The sequence below is a fragment of the Rattus norvegicus genome, chromosome 2 (genome assembly GCF_021556685.1).
Source record: "Rattus norvegicus strain SHRSP/BbbUtx chromosome 2, alternate assembly SHRSP_T2T, whole genome shotgun sequence".
Classification (NCBI taxonomy): domain Eukaryota; kingdom Metazoa; phylum Chordata; class Mammalia; order Rodentia; family Muridae; genus Rattus; species Rattus norvegicus.
In genome coordinates, this window is record NC_141535.1 from 35,692,833 (window position 1) to 35,714,240 (window position 21,408).

Below are 21,408 nucleotides of genomic sequence, written 5' to 3' on the forward strand. Positions count from 1 at the left end.
ACTACCCCGGTAGGTTTACCCTTAGATCTGTATTTTACAATACGGTGTGTGTCACCATACTTTACAGTCTGTAACTGGACTAATACCGTGTTACCAGGGGTGTAACAGGGAGAGGATTGGACAAAGAAGGCCAGAGAAGATTAATAACCTAACCTTTGTGTCTTCACCCCAGAATGATTGGGCTACGTTGCAAAATAACGAAACGTTAAGAACCTCAAATTACTTCTTAAAGGCTCAGTGACACACAGCCAACAGGAGGCAGTGGAGACACCAGGTGAAAGGTCTGTGTTTCCGGAGTGAAGGCCATCTCTAAAATGGAAGGTGTTGGCGGATGTTAGGGAGAAAGTGCTGGCAATGAACCCGAGGTGCTATTTACCTGAAGAGAAGTTTACCAGAAATCACTCATGTTCTAATCAAAATTAATGGTTTTTGAAGAGTGTGGAAGGAGTCCCAGCTGGTACTCCATGCAACATGAACTAGAGGTCTCCAGTGATAATCCCCTGTCACGGTTTATGGTTTACTTGTCAAAAATTAACATGCTTGGAAGGTTGTGCTTTTTTTTCCCCCACACAGCGCAGAAGCCAGATTCATCTGTCCTCCACTTAATTATTAGATACTCTTCATTTTTACAAGTCTTGCGGGATTATGGACTGTGACTTCTGTCATGTTTTAATACACACCGCAATGAGATTAGCACTTACTTATCACTGGGTGGGGGTAACTGAATGCATCCACCCTCCATTTTAGATGGCAGGGAATGCTTTGTTTATCAACTTTCAAAGTTTTTCCTCCCCATTTGGAAGAGTGAACTGCAAGAATCAGCAGTCACTGGGCAGACACGCTTTCTAGGGCCTGTTAGCTTTTGTATTTCTTTTGTAGTACAATAGTTAAACGAAAATCTTAATTTAAAAAAAAAAAAAGTATCTCAGAGAAGATCCGGGGTGTAGGTGTTCGCAAGCTCTGTGAGATGCTATCTTAATCGTTCTTGTAACTCACCCCACATGGGATTCAGAGAGGCCCTGAGCACATGATGAGAAATAAGTGTGGTCATGAAAGAACAAACATTCTTCTCGGATTGGGGCATACAGTGGACTCTTAATCATACAGGGTTCCGAAAATGCTGCTGGAATCTTAATTACAATGCAGACCTCTGAAAGTCCTTTTCCTAGGATTTCAGAAAATAAAATGTATCACACGCTGACAAGCGTGCTCATTAGTGATGTGTAGAGGAGCAAAGGCGTGTTTTCTGAAACCTATCTATGTGGTTTAGGAAATGCGATCTGAATTCACTTTAGGGTATAATTAAGTCTGTGAGAGATTCCTACAAAGAAATGGGACATCCAGACCATAAACTAAATTTATTCTGAAAATTTGGAGACCTGAAGGGGCATTTTGCATTCTGTCTTTCCTGGGTGGAGGGAGCAGGACACATATGTGAGAGGGGTAAGGATGTTTGACTGAGAAAAACATAGACTGATTCAGTATCCAGAAGAAAGGGCTGAGACTACAGCAGGGGGACCAGCCTGGGAAATCTTGGGTGTTAAGTAAGGACACTTCCTCTTAACTTAGTTCCCCGGGAGCAGAGGCATAGTTCCCAGGCCTCTGCTGCCTAATTCCAAGTACACTATTAACAGAAAAGAACTCCAGATATATTGGTGCACGCCTTTACTCCCGGCATGTAGAGGCAGAGGCAGGCGGCTCTCTGAGTTCGAGGCCAGCCTGCTCTACTATGGAGTGAGTTCCAGGACAGCCGGGTCTACACAGAGAAACCCTGTCTGGAAAAAAAACACCAGAGCCCTTGATCATCTCAGATCTGACATTCAATTGCTCCCAATTTCATACCTTGTAACCCAGAGTCTCATTTTTACAAAAAGGACAACATGAGGTAATAGCAAAAGCTTGTACCAGGACACAGATAAATAGAGTCTGCATAACAACACCGCAAAAAAAGAAAAATCAGTCAAAATCTGTTCAGGCTGAATTGTGCATGCTCTAAAGATGAGAGAAAACACAGAGAGAAGGACCTCCCTGCCTTCACTGGGGGGTGGGGGGTGGGGGGTGGGGGAGCACATTTAGCAGAGGACCAGGAGGACCTTCCAACTCTAAGACAAGGCAGAAGTCATCAATGAAAATGGTTAAAACCAGTGTGTTCTATGTAACAGGGTCCTTTGGTTGCAGAAGGCTTTATGGGCTAATGAAAGGGCTCTCACAAGACAGAGCCCTGAAAGAGAAGGTGGGAGGAGGATGGGGGGCGGGGAGCACAGAGACATCCTGAGGGACCACTTTAATGCCCCACTCAAACGCAGTCCTTACCTCCTCGCAAATGAGAAATGGGCTGAGGCACTGGGGGAGAAATTCCTTGGACTGTCTTGAGGGCTATTTCCTGTGGAGAGAGAAAGAGAAATGAACAACCTAATTTTGTTTTTGTACCATTATCCATATCCAGAATCTTCTTTCCAGTAATCAGTTTCTTTACAGTTCTACAAAATAGCATTTCCTTTAATAATGTTTTAGCTTTTGCCTCGAGCAGGGATCTGGGAAGCGGTGGGGGTGAGTTCCAGCACGGATTTCCAAGTGGGCCAAACACAGGAATACATATATTCCGCACTATGACCCAAGTAAGCCTTTTGGTCTGTGGAGTAATACAAACATGTTTTGTACTACGTCTTCAGAAGCTGGCATTCAGGTAGGAGGTGAGCTCATGCTTTCGTTGGAGGTGCTTTTTACTTTGTAGCACGCAGCCTCCGTATGGGGGAAGGCGGGGGAAGGCTCTGAGGTATACATTTAAGAGAGTTGTATCAAAATTAGTCATAAAAGAAGAAGGAGAATCCAGCTATCTGGACCTATTTCTAAAGCGTCTCAGGCGCTATCTTAGCATTGCTGGAAGAACATGGCAGGATTACCCCCTCACCAAGACTGTCTGCAGCCAGGCCTAAGCTGCTGGAATGTGACTGGCCAGGCAGACTCTAAAAGCCAAGGCCACAGGAAGATGGCAGCACTTGCATCTCAAGCCCTCCACAGGCAGAGAAGGAGCACTGATTGCACACAGGAAGGAGGGCAGCTCCCTCGGGGCTTGTTACTTTCTCCATTAGCCTGCTCAACCTGCTGCTGATCATTGACAATGCTTGGCAGACAGCTGGTGAGGGCGAGTTCAGGACACTCCACACCGCGCTGCTTCTCCTGCATGTTTAATGAGATGCACAGCACTGTCTGAGGACCACTTGGGAATGGAGCTGGCTTCAGGAAGGAGGTGAGACAAGGCTGCCAAGTAGCTCTATAAGTTTCTTGAAAAGTGGAGAGATAGATCGGGGAGATGCCTTTCATTCCCAATAGTGAGGCCACTGCCGCATGGCTGGCTTTTCAGTGAGGGTGACCACCATAGCCAGCTTCCAGCTTCGAGTCCTGCCCTGCTGTGCAGGTAAACAATTTGTTATTAGTGTGCTAAAAAAGAACAGCCTAATACCTAAAGGAGGGTATGTTTAGTGTTACCTCGAGGACTTCTTACACTGGCTACATCTCCACTGAAATTTTTCAATTAACTTAAGGTTGCAAATTTTACAGTGTTGTCTTCAACAGATGCTATTAACTTTATGACAGCACAATCAAAGCCATTCAACAGGGAAGTGCTGAGAAGCCGTTTCTTTATAGAGAGCCAGGCAAGGAGCGGTCCCCGTGCCACAGTGAAATTTATCATGTCTTTGCATCTGCTGTTCCGGGGGGGGGGGGGGGGGGGCCCTAGAGGAATGGATTTTGCTTTTGCCGTCCAGTAATCCAGGGTTCATTCTGTCTGTTTATCTACACGGCAAATTAACTTATTTTGATTTCTCTCAACAGCATTCATTCTCCCACTCCTAATTTAGCTTGTGTGTCACCCTCTGCATTCTGGAAAAGAGCTCAATAATTTCAAGGTGGCTAAAAGCCCTTGCTTCCTAAGGGGGACAATCTAATGGCTGGAATCATTGTACAGAGGTTGGGTTGTTGTCGTTTTTTTAAGTTTGAGAATATATTCACGTTGTTCGGATACCATGGAGAATAAACCACCAGTAAGTTATTAGTTGTAACACAAGCAGTGGCTTACTTGAAGCAAAGACATTCTGACAACAATCCTTTCTGCCTCATTCACAAGAATAAAATAACACCAAGGGAATCTGGCCCGAACCCTAGCCTGTCTTCTCTGTGTGGAGAACACTAAAGCTGAGGGTTCATGAGGTGAGTGGAAACAAAGAACTCCTTAAATACCAAAACTGGGGGGAAAGGAGATCCGAGGGACGAACATAAAATGGTGGCCCCTAGGAAGCCAGTGCCATTTTATAAAACGTTTTATAGCACGTGATGGTCTTCAAGCTTGAGGACAGACAGAGAGACAGACAGAGACAGGCAGAGAAGATTTAACTCTGCCCCTCAAAGAAATCAAAGCTGCCATTGATTGCCAAAGCTTCCATTAACCATCCCTGGACTTAGCTTCACACCCTGGGCTGCCTTCCTAGGTATGATTGAAACTTCATTTCCCCCTCCTTATTTGGTCTCTTTCTGCCATAAAACCAAACCCTAGACTCTTTTCTCTTCAGCCTCAAGTCTATAGGGCCATCTGCGTATCTTAACAACTCGGCAGATCTATTTTTTTTTTAAATGTAGGATGAAAAGGTGAGCTGAAATGTATATAGAATTCACAAAGCTGTGTGTTAAGAACTAGACTGTTCTGAGAAACGTTATTGAACATTTTTGTCAATGTGTGGACGTTAACAAAAACATCACAGAGCGAACTTCAACGAACTATGATGACAGTAACGCCGTAAGTGGTGTAATGTTTTGGGATTATGGCTATACATACATCCTATTCATGTTTTGACAGCACTGACAAGGTTTGCTGGGAAAAAAAATGGAGGGGGCGTGTGGAAAGAATTGGGATGGTGCTGTGTGTTGTTGTTATTACCATATTATTGCTAAAGTTCTAGAGCATCGTAAGATATCAGAAGGACAGGGACTCGATGGCAGGCGAGCTCAGCGAGCTTCAAGATGGTGGATGGGGACTTCGGGAAATCAGTAACAACTGAGTCGGACACGCTGTAAACATTAAAGCGGTCTCAGGGATAAGCTCTCTGCCTACAGCAAATTCAGAGTGGTACAGCCAATGACCCATGAACTACCTTCACTGGTACCAGGTAGTGGGGGGCTCTACAGATGCTTGGGTGCACCAAAGGAGACGGAGATGGACCAGTGCACGCAAGGGTGAGAGATGGAACTTCTATAGCAAATCAAGAGTGATGGGTGACACATTAGAACCAAGCCATGGAAAAGAGAGAACACAGAGCGTGCCTGGTGTCGGCACCATGGGTAGATTGGAGAGACAACATGGCAGAACGGCCCACTGACAGAATCCTGAGGGGTAGGTGGTGATCTGGTCCTAACACAGGAAAGGGCAAATGTGCATTGCATAGACATATATGCTATTCACTGAACAAAAGTCAATTTTCCTTGGAGAGAAAGGGTAAGATTAGCACATCAGAGTTAGAGAGGTCAATTACGGTAGGGTTTTATTTTTATTTTAAACAAAAAATATACTACTTTCCAGTCTCCTGAGTTTTAGCAACACCACTGTGTTATACAGCGTCCTAACTGCTCTGACTTTAGGGTAGCTGGGTTCATGCCGTTTACGCTCTATGAAGTCCTCTCGGTTGAGCGCATGGATGACGCTTCCTGAGAAGGGAGAGCAAGACGGATTGAAACTGGAGTCCTACACATGACCTTCACTCCTTGCTCGCCGCTCTCTGAATTCATCCACCCATCTGCAAAGCGATACCTGGGAGACTCTTGAATAGAAACTGGTGCCAGTTAATTCTCTGCCCATATGTGCGGCACTCACTTGTAACTCCCATCCTGCTGCTCCTGGGATTTGCTGGCTCTCGGATGCTCGAGAGCTTGGACGCTTTATGGACTGCCAGCATCGCATCGCTGCCGACGCTCTGACCTGATAACAGGAAGCCTCGGCAGTGGTCAGGCCTTGGGTAGGTAATTAACACCACGATCCCCACAAGGCAGAGGCATGGCTGAGACGAAAGCCGCGGATTGGAGCCGGGCTTTACCTAGCGGCACTACACAGGGTGCCTCATTTTGGAGGCAGTTATTGTGAAGAAAGTGATTTCCAGATTAATTAAATTGTTTGATTGCTTTGTAATTAGGATGGAGAAGCCCTGTGTCTTCACCACAGAGAAGCAAGCTGCAAATCTTTTTAAAAGGCATATGCTTTTCCCACTATAGATTATTAATGTGCTTTTAATAGCTATCTGTTCACAAAATGACAGTTTCCGATGCCTTGGTTTTCTTTAAGGACAGAGGGAATCCAAGAATTAATGACCACTGCCATTTGAAACTCCTGGTGGATCAAAGAGTAGCCCTCCCCCGTCTGAATCCTCATTCTCATTACTTGATGATCCCTTTAAATGAGTTGTAACATCTTGCGCCATAACAACCGGTGTGGTGTTTTTCTGAAGGCTTCACCGATTCTCAGCAACACATGGCCACTGCTTCACAACCTTAAGTCCAGACTGCACAGCGCCAGATCTAGGCTCTCCTTGCAGGATGAGTGGCTGCATAAAGTGGGCACTTGCAACATTTACCTAGCAACCTCCAACTGAATAAGTCATGTGAGACCATAGTTCAAGTGACCAGCAAACTTGACCTGGACGGTAACAGGTGACGTGTGAAGGAAAGTCAGAGATCTTCCTGTTACTTAGACACCTGTCTCAGAAACTGGCTTCTGCCCAGATATAATTTGGAATATTAATTAAACCTGGGCAGCTGTTTAGTCCATAAATGACCAAGGACTATCTGATTGGCTGACAATGGTATACTGTGCTCACTGTGGGTCGGTGACTAAAGGACACCAACATCCTGGGGTGGTCAAGGCAAGCACAGATGATTCACAATGCATTAAGGTTTTCTTATAACGAGGGATTTCTCTGCCTAAGCCTAGCATACCCAGAGCTACTGCCCACTGCCTGACTAAGTCAGGCAAGAAATGGTTTTTTTTTTTTTTTCCAAATTTTTTTTTTTTTGGTTCTTTTTTTCGGAGCTGGGGACCGAACCCAGGGCCTTGCGCTTCCTAGGCAAGCGCTCTACCACTGAGCTAAATCCCCAGCCCCAAGAAACGGTTATTAATCCTCTATTTCATAGAAGGGAGGGACAGAAGATGTTTCTAGCTCTTCTGTGACCAGCGGACGGCAAGCAGGCTAAGGCAAGAGCAGGGAAATCTGTCAGACAAGGGAAGTACAATAGTTTGGATCCAGCAACCGCAGATCTTAGGGAGGTACTGGCTGGAAAACCAATGTGGTTTGTTGAAATAGCCACAGGATAAAGTTGGAAAACAAGCAATCAAGAATAGCTGATCATACATCTGACAGACAATCAGTACCTCAGACATTATCACCAGAGAAGGCCCTCCTTGCAGTAGATGGGATCTAGCACAGAGACTACATGCAGAGAGCAACAGACTTTGGACCGCCCATCCTTAAAAGGGATGTCTCCGTTAAGACCCTGCCCTCAGCCTCAGGGATCTCTGTGGAAAAGAAGCAGGGATGATTATAAAAGCCAGACGTGACCGGAGACTCCAAGGAAACAGTTCTTCCAGGTACAGCAGAACGGACGCACATACAAATGCAAAGAGAGTGTGGCAGCATGCAAGAGGCTGACACACAGGTTCAAGCCAGATAGGGTCCCAGCACTGGGAGGGGAAGTAACGCTCAAGTCCCACTCTTAAGCAAGACGCTATCTGTAACCAATACTTACTGGCAAAGAAAAGCATTGGATTTCCTCAGTGAGGTCTCAGTGGGTATAACCACACTTCAGGGCAGGCCTCGTGCCTGAACTCACGGCATCTTTGTATATCTTTTTGTCTCATTTTGTTTTATTTGGGCATTGATTTTTGGTCTCTTTTTTTTTATTTTCATTTTTTCTGAGTGTTTTGTGTGTGGGTTTTTTTTGTTTTTTTGTTTTTTTTTCAGAGAGAGGGAGAACACACAGTTTGGCAGATAAGAGTGGTGGGGTAGATCTGGGAGAAATTATGTGAGGGGAAAACAAGATAAAAATATAATATCTGAAACCCTTTCTTCGATAAAAATACTTAACATAATCAATAATTTTTAAGTTAAAAAAAATAAAAGCTTTAGATTCCAGGCAAATGGGCAGGCACTGGTATTAGCTGGTATGGGGGAAGAGTGAGGAAAGGCATGGTTTGGAAGCAGCAGAACTAGGAGCAAAGCTTGGATACCCAGATTAGCTTCAAGATGTCTGACTTACGGAGACAACACTTTAGATAGCATCTAAATGCACTTCATACGCATGCGCCACTATTCTCAAAGGTAACAAACAGTATTAGTGTCACATAAACGTTTAATAACTTGGTTAGTGTTTTCTTACTATACTTGAAAGAATAACTTCTTTTCTACCTCGGGTTACGTAATGCCTAGTGACTTAGTTTCGTGGACTTGTTTGCAGACATCTAAACCAGTTGACAGAAAAGGTAGGTACGCAGAGGAGACACTCTCATGGAGTAAAGATGAAAATTCAGGTAATAATTGTAACTGTCCTATCTCCTGAAGGGAGTACAGTGATTCACATATTATGTTCTGTTCCTGTTTCCCTCTCACACAATCACAGTCCTAAATGCCAATGAGCTCTGGATCTAAGGTTCTCAACCTGCGGGGTCCTGTCCCCTCTGGTAAACCTCTATCTCTAAAAATATTTACATTATAATTCAGAACGGTGGCAAAAACTAGCTATGAAGCAGCAACAACAATAAATTTATCATTGGGGTCACTCCAACAGGGGGTCACAGCATTCAGAAGGTTGAGGACCACCACTCCAGGTAAATACACAGATGCACACAAGATGTGTACCTAACTTGGCTCCTGTTATACAGCAGACTTAACACGTTGTATTAGTTTTCAAATTCAATTCGTCTAAACTTCTTACTGTTTAGTGCACTGAGTTCCCTGTGAGAACAGATAGCAAATGAACAAGACGCTGTGGCCACTAACCTACTGACGGAAGCAGATATGTGTTCTGCCCACTTCAGATTACCTTGCAAAATCCATTCTGGACCTTTAGTCATTTGAAGAAAACATTTACCTAAACCAAAGCCTTTGAATGCATCAAAATTACTTAAACAGAAATCTCTCAGACTGGAGAGATGGCACTGCTCTTCCAGAGGTCCTGAGTTCAAATCCCAGCAACCTCATGGTGGCTCACAACCAACTGTAATGAGATCCGATGCCCTCTTCTGGTGCATCTGGAGACAGCTACGGTGTGATTATATATAATAAATAAATAAATCTTAAAAAGGAATCTCTCAAAGATGGAAAGTTGAAGTAAACTTATCGTTTGACAACACACCTATGATTCTCACATACATAATGTGATTAGGAGTGAGTGATGAGGTTATAGGGTGGAGGACATGTAGGGAGTGGAGGAGAGGCCCAGTAAGAGGTCAACCCCGTGTCATGAGACTCACAGATGTCTACTGTCTACGCTTCATGAAGCCATTCCTCTGGAATTTGTGTCCTGTGTTTGAAATGCGGTGGCAATGACACGAATCCCTTGGAGAGATGCTGTAATGGGTTCTTGAGAATGTTTTAGCTTCCCATTGACCCTTCCTTATTACTCTGAATTGATGTCACATCTCAAGGTGATCCCAGGTAAAGTCTGGTAAACGGTAAGAGTGGTGAAGAAAGTTGATCTGGGGGCTGTATGTTTTCTCCCCGTCTACAGTAACTCAGCAATAGAGAAGAGATTATTTTCACCCTTTGTTTAAAGTTCCTGAGCTGTGTTTGTGAGGTCGAAGAAAGGGGAGGCAAGAACACAGTCACAGTAACAGATATCCCTAACTTCCTCCCAATTACACAGAACTTGATTAGTGCTATTAATCTCAGATAACTAATTAGTCCCTGAATCTGGGGAGGACTGAGTTAAAGAATACAGCAGTGTGGACATGTTATTATTATTTTTTCTATCTGACAGGAAGGGATTTCAATTCCTTAACATAATTAGATACAAAGAACTTCCCTTTTATCCTAGAAGAGGGGGGATGTTATCAGGAAATTGGTTCTTAGACTGTTAGCTCCAACCGCTAAGTAATTTTGAGTCTGAACAGACGCATTAATGAAAGGCCGAACATTCACATAGCTCCCTAAATATACCGTAAAGGTGATGCTCATTATAAACCTTTCTCTTTTAGCTCCCTTTAGTTAAAGAATGAATACTAGAGCTGAGCTGGTCTTATTTAACACATTCTAAATGGTCCTATGGAATCCAGTGGGCACGAATCTCATCAACGCAGCAAGATAGAAGCAAGGGGTTTTCTCTGAAATAATTACTGTTTGGGCTGGAGATTTCTGCTAAACCTATTCCTTCATAAGAAAATTACGTGGAGTGAGGTGAGAGTCTAATGGGTCAGAATTCTTAGTGTCAGTTCAGAGAAACCACACAGATCAAGGACATCCCCAGGACCTGACACTCTCGCTCCGACAGTGCTTCTCGCATGTACGCTTCCTTGACATCCCCTTAGACCAGAGAAGGAAGGGTTCTCACTGAGGGCTGCACACTAAAGTCAACTGGTGAGCCTTAAAGATGCCGTGACCCAGACCTTGATCCGCTCCCCTTGAACATGACAACTGCAGGAGGAGGCTGGGTTAGAGAAGCTTATCTTAGCTTAGCTTATCATGGCTGCAGGCTCCTTACCCTTTACAGCTCTTCCCCAGGACATATTTGGATTTCTGCTACTTTGCCCAATTCACTCTAAAACTTTATTTCCCACTCTTGGGTATATTAACTCAATGCCCCTTTTATATATTCACCGCCCCACCCCGAATGCTAAGTATTCTCAAAAGGACAGTAGGACCTGAAATGCCTTCCCCATCAACACAAACAAATACTATTTGCCATCTTGGCACTTTCAGTCCCACCTGCCCATAGGGGCTCTCTTGGGTTAATAAGATAGGGAAATGTTCTTGTCTACCAAAGCACACCAAGTTCCCAGTGGGTTTCTGAGACCACAAATAGAACGAATGCTATATTATGCTGTGATTTTTTTTTCCTATTCATACATGCCTCACAATATAGTTTAATTTATAAGACAGGTACGAGAACAGTTACCAATGGCACGGTTGAGACATGAAGTATCCCTCAAAAAGATTCATGTGTAAAAAGCAAAAAGGCTTGGTTCCACACTGGTGGCACTATTGAGACATGACTGGGTCACAAAGGCTTGGATCTAGTCAGTAGATTCATTCATTGATGAGTTCATAGTTTAATGAAGGTTATTCAGAGATGGGGCCTATTCAGCAATAGCAGGACATTTGAGGTGAGACTTAGAAGGGAGTATGTTCTTGCTGGTCCCGCCTCTCATTCATAGTCTCCCTCTTCCCCTCCCCCTCCATTTCTTCCCCTCCTTCTCCTCTTCCCCTCTCCTATCACTCCACCATGAATTGAGCAGCTTTCCTCTGACATATACTTCTGCCACCATTCTGCCAAGATGTTGCCCTTACCACAGGCCCTTAGTGATGAGGTCCAGTGACCATGGACTGAAATCTCCACAACTTTGAGACCAGATGAAACTTCCCCACTCTCCGTCCCCCAGGTATTTGTCACAGTTAACAAGAAGATGCCTACCATAAACACCACCACATCTGCTGTAGTGGACAGCTTTTATATTGCCCTCGTTTCTTTACTGAACACAGAACTTTCACCCTCCCACTAAGAGGAAGCACTTTTCAGCTTTTCTTTGTCTTACTCAAACTGGGGCCATTATTCAGGAAAGGACAAGTCACTTAACTATATGCCCTGTGATACTTCAGACAGCGACCTGCCAAGGGACATGACTAGGAAGAGAGGAGTGGACAGGATGAACTCTGCTGTCCTGGCCGGATAATGGCAGAATAGCAGCCCTTTCACCCTCTTCTCCTTCAAGGGCCAGTGAAGAAGTTACCAACGGTTTACCTCTGGGATTTCCATTTAAAATTTCTTGATATCTAAAGTTTACATTTAAATTTAATATTTAAAGTTCATCGTGGCTGACTGAAGCCACAGGAAGCAAAGGCATGGAGAAGGGGGTATATCTCCTCACGTGTGAGATCACAATTCTCTTCTGCATATGCCCACACATATCAATTTCTCCCTTTCTCTAAAACAGCAGTTCTCAACCCCCTTGGGGTGAGGGTGTTAAAAAAAACGACCCTGTCGTGTGGGCCACCTATCAGATATCCTGCATATCAGACATTTACATTATGATTCATAACACTAGCAAGATTACAGTTATGAAGTAGGACTGAAATCATTTTATGGCTGGGGGTCACCACAACATGAGGACTTACATTAAAGAGTCACAACGTTAGGAAGGTTGCAAACCACTGCTCTAAAACTAGATTTAGATGGTTCACCCTATATGAGTTAAACTCTATGTAATTCATATGTTCCTGGGTTGGGACCTAAAATATTTTTAAAACATACGCAGGAAAATGTTCATTAACTGTAGACTTTAATCAAACCATTTTTCATTATAAACAGCACCTAGCAATTCATGAGCAACACTTGACTTAAAATGTGTCCCATTCATGTTTCTCATTTTTCATGGCGTATTACTTTAGCCTTGTGATATTAAAACAGTTACACGTATTAGGACAATTAATACCATCGTCCATCCAGCTTGGTTTCAACAAATGGCCATCAGTGTTGAGCCCTTCCGGTATTCTATAATGTCATGTGCCAGGAAGATGTTGTGAGTTAAAAGTTATACTGAATGTAGATCCCCCTCCAATTACCATGACTTAACTAACACTGAGTGATTAGTTTGATATCTAGTACCAGGCATCATTTTCCTCTTGTGCAACAGGTCTTAAGTCCGATTAGAGAGCTGTTGGTCACCACCAAGTTGTACATGGCATGACTTCACTCTTACGGTTATCATGCCATGCTGGTCTTTGGTGTGGTTCATAGGCACCACAGTTGGGGAGGACTTTGATTGCTTCCCTCCTTTGAAGCCTTCTGGTACCATGAAAGCTAGTCAGGGAGCATTGCGGAAGTGGAGACAGAAAGACTGTAAGAGGCAGATCACGGGGTTTGCTGTGAGACTTTATCTGGTAGCAATGTCAGAAATTACAGCCATAAATTCTCACCAATGTGACTGTCCAAACATGAACTGAACAAAAACACCACCAATGGATATGACAAAGTGGGTGGGAAAAGGCCCATGAGGCCTCAACCCTATACAAAGAGCTACAAGCAACTATGAAAAGCTAGGCAGGGTAGAGGTGGTCTTCACGGGGAGCAGCAGACCCAGTGCTAAGTGGTCAGCCCTGAAAACATACATAAAAGTAACACTATAGGAACTGAGCAGGTTTTATTTGGGAATATATATTATTTGGGAATATATATATATATATATATATATATATATATATATATATATGTAATAACAAATTAGTGGGATTGGGGGAAAGCCATGAATTTGAAGGCATGGTGGAAGAGTGGGAAAGGAGAGAAATGTAATTATAATCTTAAAATTAAAATAAAATAAAAATCACACCGGAATTCCGAAGACCTTTTTCGAATGAAAAGAACACACAAGTGAATAGTTTGGCTTGTAAATTAGTCGACAGCTTTTATTCGGAGTCGATATCGGCTGGGCATGACTAAATTCAGAGAGCCAAAGGGTAACGATTCCCAGTGCTCCCTCTATGCGATGTTGGCAGGGACAGTGGGCAAAATGAAATGCTAACAACTCTGGAGAGAAGGTTTAAGCCAGAGCTTTGTATTCTGAAAACAATCCAGAGACCCAAAATGGCCCATGTTAGGCTCAATAAAACATATGAAGGAGTGTTTAATATCCTTGGCCATCATGGAAATGGAAATTGAAAGTACATCACGATTTTATCGCAGTCACTCATAATGGGCATCATTAAGAAAATAAACAACAAATGCTGGCGAGGATGAGGCCAGGAAGGGCAATGACACACTAGTGGTGTGAATGTAAATGACTCTTTCCACTACGAAAGCCAGAATGGAGGCTCTCATTAAAGTAAAGAAGAACGACGTGTGGTCCAGCTCCATTCCACCTGGAACGGATCCGTAGGAATCTAAGTCGATGCACCACAGAGATACCTGCACATCCATGCTTACTGCCACAGTAGTTATGGCAGCAGAGGAATGGAATCAGCCTTCATGCTCATCAGCTGATGAGTGATAAAGGAAATATGGGTGGGGGCTGGAGGGACGGCCCGGGGGTTAAGAGCACTTACTGCTCTTGCAGAGGACCAAAGTTCAGTTCCCAGCATCTACATCACGTGGCTCAAAACTGTCTGTAACTCCAGTTCCAGGGGATGCAAAAGCCTCTGGCCTTTGTTGACATCTGCATACACATGGCGCATGCACATAAGACACATGGACACATGCACGTAAATAAAAATAATAGACCTTTAAAACAAAAGTGTGGTTATATACACAATGGAGTTCTATTCAGTCATATAGAGGAAAAACATGTAATTTGACAGAAAATGGAAATAGATCATTCCGTTCAGCAAAATAAATAAGACTCCGAAAAAATAAACATTGCGTGTTTTCTGTCACACATACGTTACATAGGTGTGAAAAGACATGGAGGTAGGAAGAAACCAATCTAGAAAAGAGGCCTAAGAGGGAGAAAATTTATCATATAAAAAAAGAATGTGAATTAAAAATTGTTTTAAATTAAAAAGAAATGACCAGTATCTATGGGTGTCAGGTCCAGCGTGGCTGAAGGGATGGCCAACGAAAATACTGTCCTTGGGGCTATGATGTGGCAAACACTGATCATGGGGCTCTCCCACACTGGCCAGGAGAGAAGACCTAAGAGGACATAACAGACTGCTCACGGCGAGAGGTGAATTCCAAAAGGATGTGATAGGGTCACCTCACAAGTGTGGCCTCCGATCTCCGCCCCGAGGGACAGCGACAAGAAAAGCAATCGAAAGGTAGGGACCATGGAGGCGAAGGAAACTGAGCAGAGACAGTCACAAGAGTAACAGCACATTTTTATAGCTTTGAGTTATGCGGCAAGGGCAAGCACACACACAGGGCGAAGAAAATGTAAACAGTTCAGGAAGTTAACAAAAAGATTTCTAAAAGAAAAAAAATCTCTCACAGCTTCTGACCCTCTCATTCTTTGATTTACTCATTTTCTTTTTTAAATTATGGAATTATGGTTCTAGGAGTGGAACCCAGAACCCCCTGGGCCAGCCTACCAGCCCCGCCTCTCACTCAGATATTTCAGGTTCTTTTCTAGACTTTGGGCCTGCCTCCTGTATTATTCAGATATAGTCTCTTACCAGGAAGACATTATGTATAAAACAGCACGAAATGTCCACATTAAAAATACCCCAAGGGCACAGCACCGTGTTTAATGCTTCCTACGTTTATAACTTTTAAAGGTTCTATACTAGATGGTTGTTCTCAATAATCCAGCAACAACTTTTTGTTTTAACCCTTCCAGATCTTTAGCCCATCATTTCAGCACTAAATAAAATTCTCATATGCACACACCACACTCTTACTAGTGGATCTCTGGGCTGATTTTGAGGTTTGCAAGATTCCCCAAGCATCTGCTGAATGTGTGACTGCATCCCAGATCTAAGTCCCTAGAAGCAGAACTCCTGGGTCATGGGTGGGTACGCTGCCCAAGTTGGGCTCCATAGCCCTTCCTGTTCCTCTTCAAGAGTGCTGTACTGATTTATGCTCTTACAGGGTACACGGGGCAGTACACCCCCGCCCCCACCCCCATCCGGTTAGCCAATCATGGCATTATTTTAAGATGTTGTCTGCGAGCAGATGTGAATCGCATCGACAAGTATCGTTTCTGTTCTGCAGATCTGCTGAGGTATAGCACTACAATTATATATTATGGGATGCATGTTATGCTATATTGTTTGCTGCGGTCATCACAACTAAAGCTATTGACATATGGGCCATCTTGTTTGGCACTATTTAAGTGATTCTGGGTGAAGCCCATCACCTTTTAATAGGATTACCTTTTGTATTTTTTTTTTTATTACTTTCTTCTAATTGACCTGTACGGGTATCTTGCCTACATGCCCACGTGTGTAACGTGTGTCTGCCTCATGCCCATGGAGGCTAAGAGGAGGGCACTGGAGCTCCATAACAGTTACAGGGGGAGGCTCTGGAACCATAGTTATGGAGGTTTTAAACCATCATGCGGGTGCCGGGAACCGAACCCAGGTCCTCTGAAAGAGCAGCCAATGTCCTCAATAGCTGAGCTCTCTCTCCAGCCTCCTTTTGCGCTTTTTTTAGTACAAAGTACCTGGTTCGTTCTTTATTCTGCCCGAGTTTTTACTTTGGCGTTTTCTACATGGAAACAATTCTCTCAAGACCCTGGCACATCATTTTTCTTTATCCTTTTGTGTGTTCAGAACTTCCCAGGAGAAAACCTTATTAAGCTTATGTATTTTCCTTTATGATTATTAAGTTTTGAACATTGTTTGGAAAGACTTTCCTTCCTCAAAACTGATTTCCTAAATGTGTCTACACTGTCTCCTCAGATTTTTATGGTTCCTTTAAAATCACATCAAAGAGCCAAGCGTGGCCGCACACACTGCTATTCCCAGCACTTGGGAGACAGAGGCAGCTGGAAGCCTGCCTGGTCTATGTGGTGAGCTTCAGGCCGGCCAGGGCTACATAGTGAGGTCCTGAGGGTTATCTGATCTAGGGTAATTGCCCAAATTACCTCTTCCCAAATGGTTAATGAGTGGGCACAGCAACCGAATGATCTACAGGTTTCCCAGGATGCACTGGGGGACGTGAAGGGGTTGGGTGTCACAGTTGTCCCACACCAAGTCAGGCAAGGGAGGGTGAAGGGATGATGGATGAAGACTGGGGCCACCTGGAAAGTCCTCAGGGCCAAACTCCAGGTGATTCTTCACCTGGCTAAAACTCCTATTTTATCAAGGACTCCAGCAGGGTCTTACGTGCAACCAGACCTCCAGAATCTTAGCCTTAGAACAGTGATCTTTAACCTTGGCTTCACATTAAAATAGCATGGGGAACCTGGGATACCCCAAAGCCCAAGTCACACTGTAAACCAATTAAATGAGAATAGGGAGGGGGTAGCCCGCGACCATCAGTCATTTTTAAGGCTTCCCAGGTGATTTCGGTGTGCATTCAAGTTTCTGATAGCTGTTTTAGATTCTACTTTAAGAAAAAGGTAAATTTTACAGCTTAAACCGTCCTCCGGCCTTACAGTGTATGGAAATTCTCTAGGGAGCCTTTTAAAAGATACACACTGATGCCAGGTCAGACACCTGGAGTTTCTCATTTAATTGGTCTGGGGCCTGGGTCTTTTAAGCTCCGCGGCTGATTCTGATGTATGCCAGGTTCTGTGCCCCACAATGGAGAAATGCTCTCACTGCAAATGCAGCACAGTCGCCCAGATGGATAAACACCCTCACACTCCTGTCCTAAATCTGGGGTGGCACGCAGGGAGTCTACAATTCTAAGTAGCTAGCTCCTGCAGCAGTTCTGAAAACCCCTGTGGGAGCCATGCCATAATCACGAGTGTTTTGCTTTAGTTGAAAAACATAATAAAGTTCCTGGTTGGTTTTGATTGATTGTTTCCTTTTAAAGTAGCGTCAAGGTAGAAGAAAGAGTGAATGTCAGTGGGGCATAGGAAAAGGGAACATACAGAAGAGGAATCTCAAGTTCATATTTCTTCTAGAAGTCCTGAATCAATCAATGGCTTTGGCTCTGGACAGGGAGTCTATGTCTAAAACACACTTTCCAAAGGAAGGTCGCAGTAAGTGATCACGGAGGAAGTTAGGTAGGGTAGCACAGGCACTGTGCTCGCACTTGGTAGATGGGGGCAGAAGAATCAGGAGTTCAAGGTTAGCTTTGGCTACATGATACTCTATCACAAAAGGGAGAGAAATAGAATTCTAATTTGACTTGGTAAGTGGAGTTGGTTGCTAATGGCAGGAAGAGAGTAGACAGACTCGGTGATAAGACTGGGCAACCCTTGGATCTGAGATGCTAGCGGGGCACAGATGGAGAAAGCCACTAAACAGAGACAAGCATCTGTGTTGAGGAGAAAGGTCCCGGCTAAAGATAAAGCTGTAGGAAGATCAGTGCACACCCACGCACGAGAAATCGGATTGACAGGGCAAGCGATTTTGACATCTACACTGGGAAAGAAACAGGAAGGTGCCAGCATGGAGACTCAGTGGGAGGAAATAAAGAGAGACTTCCTGGTGGTTAAATGTGTGGGATGCTTAGTCGGAGTTGTGTGTGTGTGTGTGTGTGTGTGTGTGTGTGTGTGTGTGTGTGTGTCCGCGTGCTCGCGCATGTACGAGTGCAGTCAGTGGATTTCGCCACAGGGAGATGATAGTGGGACTTCTCCAGGAGAGCATTAGGGACACCAAGTATGAAGCTCTAGCGTTGGGCTGCCACCAATTAATCCAGGGCAATGTTAAACCTGAACTCGCCTCGCAGGGTGTTTGAAAAGGACTTGATGACTGTTTTTCAAAGACAGATAATAAAGATAATGAGTAACAACATCTACATTTGGTTATTAATTAAGCCGCAATTTTCAAAGTAGGAAGCTTCAAATGTGACGCTAGTTAATAATATCACGGTGTGATTTTTTTAAAACCCTGTATTTAAAATGTGCTATCAGCTGTAAAATGGATAATTCTTAAGTCGGGGGTTAGCTTTTACATTTTATGATACCTACTGGCTGAAAAAAAAAAAAAGGAAATTTCAACCTTTCTCGTTTAGCTCGGGGGATTTACGAGCTGGTAATCTTTACAAAGGACAAGTTTAATCAGGGATGTTTAAGCGTCTTATTTTTGATTCTCATATATTGATATCTCAATACATGTGTGCATTCATTTAATGACATAATTTTTCTACATAGCCGTCACTAGCGTCACACTAGAAATCATCCTGCCCCACCTCTCAAGTGCTTGGACTATTGGCTTCTGAATAACACACTACATTTCATACATATATATATATATATACATATATATATATATGTATATATATACACAAATACATATTGTATATATATATATACACACACATATATATTTCTATATTATAGTCTAACATATGAATACAACATGTACTGAAAAAATTTATAGATCATCTCGACTAAAAAGATAAGCAAATAAAGCAAACGGTTTTATTGGTTTTCGTGATGCGTTCAGGAACAATTAACTGACCTAAAACAAAAAGACGTTTTTATTCAGATAGACCTTCTCAAAACCATTCCAGCCCTGGCTGAGACACAGCGCCCTGCAGCAGATGCACGGGCAGAGTGGCCGGTCCGTGGAAGACTCTGACACCTGCCCAACACCACCGCGGGGCTGACTAAAGCAAACCGGAACTGAGGGGGAAGCTCAGCATTGTTCCCAATCCTGGGAAATGCCGCCCATAAAACAGTTTAACTGTTAAACAGGAGGCAGATGGTGAGAGGAGAAGCAAGCACACATGGGGTTTTTCTGCTAAAACATTTAAAACCCGCATAAAGAAACTGCTCACTTTTAAAATAACCTTTGGAAATGGGATGCGAAAGGTAATGCGCAGGGATGCGAAAGGTAACACGCAGTCACGGCAGAGGACCTGGAAAATGTGTTAACTAATCAAAGTGGGAAACTAATCCTTTTTAACATGCTTTGTGATATTTTTACTTACCTGCTTTTGGTGGTGTAAACGCGCACATACGAACATATTTAAATTGGGTTATAAGACATATTTTTTGTGCTCTGCTGTTTATGACTGGGAGGCAATTACAAGTCTCCCACATACCATAAACAATTTCCCATTTTTTTCTTGGTGTTATGGATTTAGTCTGGGACTTAACACATGCTAAGGACACTTCCTACCCCTGAGCTACATGCTTTGCCCCAAGTGATGAATGCAATACACAGGTACAAACTGTCCCATTGCACAGGACAAAAATGTAATCAGCCGCCTTCTCTCTGTGCGAGGCGTAGGCTAATTTCAGTCTTGTAGAAGTCTAAATAATGCTACAATCAATATCCTGAAATGCAGCTTCTTGGGTACTTCTGTATCATCTCCCTGTACTCTACTGCCTAAAATGCAGAGAACAGTTTAAGTGGTATGAACTCTTTGGGGATTCTTGTTATAAAGGTCATGGCTCTCTGCGGAATGACCAAACTGACATCAACGTGTGAAGAAAGCCATGTCTCTATACCATCATTAAAGGTGAGCATTACCGCATTTATCCCTCAGTGTTTGCGAAGCGAGTGGGAATGGCAGATTATTTGATTAGTCAGACTATACTCTCATTTGGTCACCTGTTGTTTCTAGGTCTCTTCTTCTCTTTCCTCTCCTGGGGGGCTCTCTCTCTTCAGGCCCTTTGTGCATTTACTTAGTGGGTCTCTGGGACGTCTCATACATTCATTTTAAAGAGTCTCAGGTGTCATCAAGACTGTCCTCCCATTCTATTTGTCACGGATCTTTCCTCAGGTATGTGTTAATGCCTTCATTTTATTTGCGGCGTTTTTCAAACTCACAGAACCTATTTAAGATGTATGTTATCTTCTTTAAATTATATGTACGTGGATATGTGTGGTGGGTTAATGGGCTCTTGAGTGCCACGGAGGCCAGAAGCAGGAGATCCCCTGGAGCTGAAGTTCCAGGTGACTGTGAGGCACTGACATGGGTTCTGGGAACCAAACCCAGGTCTTCTGCAAGAGCAGTATGCACTCTTACCTGCTGAGCCATCCTGCTAGCCCAGCAGTTCTCAGCCCGTGGGTTGGGGAGCCTTTTGGAGTAGAACGACCCTTTCATAGGGGTCTCCTAAGACCATCGACAAACACACATATTTACATTAAAATTCCTCTCAGTAGCAAAGTTACAGTCATGACGTAGCAACCAAATAATTTTGTGGCCGGGAGTCACGACTACATCAGGAACTGTATTAAAGGGCTGCAGCATTAGGATGGTTGAAAACCACTGCTCTAGCCCCTAAACTCTTAATATAGTAACATAGCCAATCTTTCCCATCCAGATACTTTTCCCTACTTTATCATGCTCGGAGAAAAGTATGCAACTTTATAACTTATACTACCCATTAAAGACTTATCATATTAAATATTCTACATACTAAGTTTTGTATTTCCGGATCTAACTTTTACAGGTAAATTCAAGTTACATGAAAACTGTTTTATACGTCATGGGTAGGGAGCTCCCCATTCGCTAACCTCAGGCAAGTCAGGTGGGACCCACTGAGTTCATCTGGCTAACTCTCTACTCAGGTTTCCCAAGAGTGGTCCTGTCAAGGTGGCATGCTGTCACCATGGTAAGCAGCCTCCTCTTTAGGAGGAGTTCCCAATCTTGCTGGAGTCC

At 43.6% G+C, this 21,408-nt stretch overlaps 1 protein-coding gene across 16 annotated transcripts in view; it reads right to left on the bottom strand.

Moving 5' to 3' along the window:
- The window catches only part of Mast4 (microtubule associated serine/threonine kinase family member 4), a 598,008-nt gene that overhangs the window by 73,848 nt on the left and 502,752 nt on the right, over window positions 1-21,408 (bottom strand). For all 16 annotated transcript variants that reach the window (XM_087613921.1, XM_087613914.1, XM_087613906.1 and 13 more), the window contains 1 exon segment: window positions 2,314-2,383. In XM_087613921.1, the coding sequence (XP_087470047.1) occupies window positions 2,314-2,383 (70 nt within the window).